This window comes from Aplysia californica, unplaced genomic scaffold (assembly GCF_000002075.1).
Source record: "Aplysia californica isolate F4 #8 unplaced genomic scaffold, AplCal3.0 scaffold00826, whole genome shotgun sequence".
Lineage (NCBI taxonomy): Eukaryota > Metazoa > Mollusca > Gastropoda > Aplysiida > Aplysiidae > Aplysia > Aplysia californica.
Window position 1 is genome coordinate 104,020 of NW_004798096.1, and position 5,639 is coordinate 109,658.

The 5,639-nt window shown below is 45.3% G+C and overlaps 1 protein-coding gene across 1 annotated transcript in view; it reads left to right on the top strand.

The window, feature by feature from the left end:
• The window catches only part of LOC101858365 (eukaryotic translation initiation factor 3 subunit G), a gene marked incomplete in the record, with an annotated part of 15,580 nt that overhangs the window by 7,134 nt on the left and 2,807 nt on the right, over window positions 1-5,639 (top strand). Inside the window, 6 exon segments of the mRNA XM_005109891.3 lie at window positions 286-377; window positions 1,448-1,507; window positions 2,453-2,557; window positions 3,917-4,045; window positions 4,707-4,854; window positions 5,155-5,288. Of these exon segments, the coding sequence (XP_005109948.2) occupies window positions 286-377; window positions 1,448-1,507; window positions 2,453-2,557; window positions 3,917-4,045; window positions 4,707-4,854; window positions 5,155-5,288 (668 nt within the window).

Sequence of the window (5,639 nt, forward strand, 5' to 3'; positions counted from 1 at the left end):
ATCTTTTAGAGTGTCTGTGTTGACATGTCTGTGGGCATGTGCTGTGTAGTGTCTGCATTGATCTTTTAGAGTGTCTGTGTTGACATGTCTGTGGGCATGTGCTGTGTAGTGTCTGCATTGATCTTTTAGAGTGTCTGTGTTGACATGTCTGTGGGCATGTGCTGTGTGTGTGTTGACATGTCTGTGGGCATGTGCTGTGTGTGTGTTGACATGTCTGTTGAGAGTTCTTCAGCTGTGCAGTGATCGTGTTTGTCCTTCTCCAATGTCTGCCTTTTTCTCCCTCAGGCTTGCCACCACCAAGCGAAGAGTTTGATGAGAAGAAAGGTGTGAAGACAGTCACAGAATACAAGCACAACGACGATGGGAAACTAGTCAAGGTAGTTGAGCTGTCCCTCCTCTAACGTTTCTCTTTATCTTGACAGGGAGTCCTCTTGCTGCTTTTGTCCAGTGAGTCCTCTTGTTGCTTTTGTCCAGTGAGTCCTCTTGGTCCAGTGAGTCCTCTTGCTGCTTTTGTCTAGTGAGTCCTCTTGGTCCAGTGAGTCCTCTTGCTGCTTTTGTCTAGTGAGTCCTCTTGGTCCAGTGAGTCCTCTTGTTGCTTTTGTCCAGTGAGTCCTCTTGGTCCAGTGAGTCCTCTTGTTGCTTTGGTCCAGTGAGTCCTCTTGGTCCAGTGAGTCCTCTTGGTCCAGTGAGTCCTCTTGGTCCAGTGAGTCCTCTTGTTGCTTTGGTCCAGTGAGTCCTCTTGGTCCAGTGAGTCCTCTTGGTCCAGTGAGTCCTCTTGGTCCAGTGAGTCCTCTTGCTGCTTGCCTGTTAGGTTTGCTGGGTTTTGTAAAGGGGAGAATTCAGTTCTTGCTCACTGTACTTGAATTATAGGGTCAGTTTCTTCTCCACTGATGTAACCATGGGTCGTTCGTACCTTGCCTAAAGTTGTGTTTATTCATTCTATTTGTTTCTCTCACTCTGATGGAATTATATTGACAGAAATTACAGTTAAGGGCCTGGGCAGAGGGCAGGGCACTGAGTGTGAGATTGTACAGTGGTGTGGTGCGGTTTTCTCACCTGTCAGAAGGCAAGAAATGTGCCTGTGCTTCCACCTGTGGTGTATATTGTGTGGTTTGTCCAGTTTGTCTTGGATAGGAAGCCAGTTCCCCCATGCCGGTGCCAGGCGTCCTAACGACACAAGTTGTCTCTCTCGGCACAAGTTGTCTCTCTCGGCACAAGTTGTCTGTCTCGGCACAAGTTGTCTCTCTCGGCACAAGGAGTTACCACCAGATATAATAGCTGCCTGCCTCTGAGCTCGTCGTTGGTTACCACCGGAAGAGGAACCTTGAGCCAGGAAAAGACGGTACAGATTTTTGGTGCCTTGTTTAGTGTACAGAATTGAATGATAACCATATTTCATGATATTATTTCCTTCATTTTGTGTTCTGTTTTTTGTTGTTTTTTTCAGGTGGTGCGTACGTTCAAGATTGAAACGATGCGGCTCTCCAAGTCGATAGCACGGAGAAAGGTAAACAGTTGAGGGGTTATCATCTTCAAAAACAACAAATTTTCTTTTTATCTAAAAGGAACCTTGGTTTCTCTCTGTGGCCACTTTGTCCTGTGCCTTGTATGAGAGGGGGGATACTGTATCCACTTTGTCGTGTGCCTTGTATGAGAGGGGGGGATACTGTATCCACTTTGTCGTTTGCCTTGTATGAGAGGGGGGATACTGTATCCACTTTGTCGTGTGCCTTGTATGAGAGGGGGGATACTGTATCCACTTTGTCGTGTGCCTTGTATGAGAGGGGGGATACTGTAGCCACTTTGTCATGTGCCTTGTATGAGAGGGGGGATACTGTATCCACTTTGTCATGTGCCTTGTGTGAGAGGAGGGATACTGTATCCACTTTGTCATGTGCCTTGTATGAGAGGAGGGATACTGTATCCACTTTGTCATGTGCCTTGTGAGAGAGGAGGGATACTGTATCCGCTTACCTTGTTGGGCTTGTTGGTTTGTTCTATTCTGAAGCAAAAGAGGAACGGTCTACTTTTCCTTGTCTAGTCCCTAGTCCTTCCGGAACATGTTTTTATAATTTGTGAAAACTGCCAGAGAGGAAAACCTGTCTGAACGGAATCTCTTCTCCCCCCCCCCCCCCCCAAGTCCAAGTTCCTGTGTGATACATGTATGTCTGAGACGGACATCCTCACAACTGAGAACAGGACAGAGAAATTCCTTTCCTTAGGTTTTGACCAGTAAAGACGGGAAATGCTTTGCACACTCAACTCAGATTTGAAACAAAACTCCCCAAGTTGGATTCCAGCAGCTCTGACCTTTCCACCACCTAGAAGTTAGAGATAGATGGCTTGTCGTGCACTTTGACTGTCCCTGTCATATTCTCACGATGGCTTGTCGTGCACTTTGACTGCTCCTGTCATATTCTCATGTGTCTGCATTCCCCTTGCCACCCCCCAGATGTGGAAGAAGTTTGGCGCTGCGGCCCCTGACCCCCCTGGGCCAAACCCCTCCAACACAATCGTCTCGGAGGAAGTCTTCATGCAGTTTGTGCAGAACAAAGAGGTGAGTTCTGTCCCTTTGTCTGTGTGTCTGTTGTGTGAGTTCTGTCCCTTTGTCTGTCTGTTGTGTGAGTTCTGTCCCTTTGTCTGTCTGTCTGTTGTGTGAGTTCTGTCCCATTGTCTGTCTGTTGTGTGAGTTCTGTCCCTTTGTCTGTCTGTCTGTTGTGTGAGTTCTGTCCCTTTGTCTGTCTGTTGTGTGAGTTCTGTCCCTTTGTCTGTCTGTTGTGTGACTTCTATCACTTTGTCTGTCTGTCTGTTGTGTGAGTTCTGTCCCTTTGTCTGTCTGTCTGTTGTGTGACTTCTGTCACTTTGTCTGTTGTGTGTGTGAACTCTTCTATCTGTGTGTGTGTAAATACACTTATTTATCTATATTTATCTATCTGTGTGTGTGTAAATACACTTATTTATCTATATTTATCTATCTGTGTGTGTGTAAATACACTTTATTTATCTATGTCTATCTGTGTGTGTGTAAATACACTTATTTATCTATGTCTATATGTGTGTGTGTAAATTTCTCTATATCTATCAATATCTCTATTTCTGTGTGAATGTGTGTGTATGTAAATTTCTGTATATCTATCAATATCTCTATTTCTGTGTGTTTGTGTAAATTTCTCTATATCTATCAATATCTCTATTTCTGTGTGTTTGTGTAAATTTCTCTATATCTATCAATATCTCTATTTCTGTGTATGTGTATGTAAATTTCTGTATATCTATCAATATCTCTATTTCTGTGTGTGTGTGTGTGTGTGTATATGTAAATTCCTCTCTATCTATCAATATCTCTATTTCTGTGTGTGAGTATGTAAATTTCTGTATATCTATCAATATCTCTATTTCTGTGTGTGTGTGTGTGTGTATATGTAAATTCCTCTCTATCTATCAATATCTCTATTTCTGTGTGTGTGTATGTAAATCTCTCTCTATCTATCAATATCTCTATTTCTGTGTGTGTGTATGTAAATCTCTCTCTATCTATCAATATCTCTATTTCTGTGTGTGTGTATGTAAATCTCTCTCTATCTATCAATATCTCTATTTCTGTGTGTGTATGTAAATCTCTCTCTAACTATCAATATCTCTATTTCTGTGTGTGTGTATGTAAATCTCTCTCTATCTATCAATATCTCTATTTCCGTGTGTTTGTATGTAAATCTCTCTCTATCTATCAATATCTCTATTTCTGTGTGTGTGTGTATGTAAATCTCTCTCTATCTATCAATATCTCTATTTCTGTGTGTGTGTGTATGTAAATCTCTCTCTATCTATCAATATCTCTATTTCTGTGTGTGTGTGTGTATGTAAATCTCTCTCTATCTATCAATATCTCTATTTCTGTGTGTGTTTTCCGTGGCAGCAACCAGCGGTGGAGGAAGAGGACCCCCTGGCCAAGCTAAAGAATCAGAAGATTGTCCAGTGCCGTATTTGTAAGGGCGACCATTGGACCACCAAGTGTCCCTACAAGGACACACTGCAGCCGCTGCAGGTACGTCTGCTCTGTCCTCTCTGGTGTGTTGTGAGGAAATGGAAGGATTGTGTGTTGACACGACACGGTGGTGTGTTGACACGACACAGTGGTGTCTTGTGATGAGGTGGTGTGTGTTGACACGACACGGTGGTGTGTTGTGATGAGGTGGTGTGTGGTGTGTTGACACGACACGGTGGTGTGTTGTGAGGAAATTGAAGGATTGTGTGTTGACACGACACGGTGGTGTGTTGTGAGGAAATGGAAGGATTGTGTGTTGACACGACACGGTGGTGTGTTGTGAGGAAATGGAAGGATTGTGTGTTGACACGACATGGTGGTGTGTTGTGATGAGGTGGTGTGTGTTGACACGACACGGTGGTGTGTTGTGATGAGGTGGTGTGTGTTGACACAGTGGTGTGTTGTGATGAGGTTTTGTGTGTTGACACAGTGGTGTGTTGTGAGGAAATGGAAGGAGTGTGTGTTGACACAGTGGTGTGTTGTGATGAGGTGGTGTGTAATGACACAGTGGTGTGTTGTGATGAGGTGGTGTGTAATGACACAGTGGTGTGTTCTGATGAAATGGACTTCTCTGTTGACATCCAGCCCTTTGCGTTCATATGACCTTATGCAGTTGCGAACGCCGTAAAAGCTTCCTAAAACAATCCGTCCCCCCCACCAGGAGAAACTGGAGGAAGGCACCAAGAAACCGGAGATTGCCCCGCCCTCCACCACCCCCGCCCCCAAGACCACGGGCAAGTACATCCCCCCCGTCATGAGAGAGGGGGCCAACAAGGGGCGCGGCGAGTCCATGTCGACACAGAGGAAAGGTACGTGCTGGACGTTATGTGTCGCTGTCCGTATGTGTCGTGTGTTGCTGTTTTTACACATGTTGTGTGTCGCTGTCCTTGCATGTCGTAAGGTATGCAGAACTCTAGTTGAGCTATTTCCTTACACCCCTTCCTGTTTTAAAATATAAATGTATAAAAGAGTTGTGGCACTTGTGATGTACAGTGGACGTGGGATGTATTTATCCTTTCCTTTTTATTTTAAAAAAATGTCTATTTATAATGGTTGAGACTGAGTGACAATATGGTCTATACCTTCTCTTCCCCCCTGGTGCCCACCAGACGAGGCCGCCACAATCCGTGTGACCAACTTGTCGGAGGACACCCGAGAGTCAGATCTGCAGGAACTGTTCCGGCCGTTTGGGCCCATCTCTCGCATCTACCTGGCCAAGGACAAGACAACTGGACAGTCAAAGGTGAGACACGTACTGGACAGTCAAAGGTGAGACATGCACTGGACAGTCAAAGGTGAGACATGTACTTAGACCTGCATGTTTGCCGACAATCGTCTGAAATCCGACCCGCGAACCGGCCGATGCTATCGCTAGGCCCGCCTGTATCAGTCAATGTGCGTAGTGCGAGGCCTGGCCGACTTCCAGCGACCCCTTTTTCTCCCGTCGGCTTCGTCGGCACTTTCGTTTTTGTGCCGACCGTCGACGCGCGCACCGCCGATTGCCGACGTCGGCGTTTCCGACATAATTGTCGAAACCTGAGTAGAAATGCGAATACGAAAAAGGACGACAACCTATATTATCTACTTTCAGTTT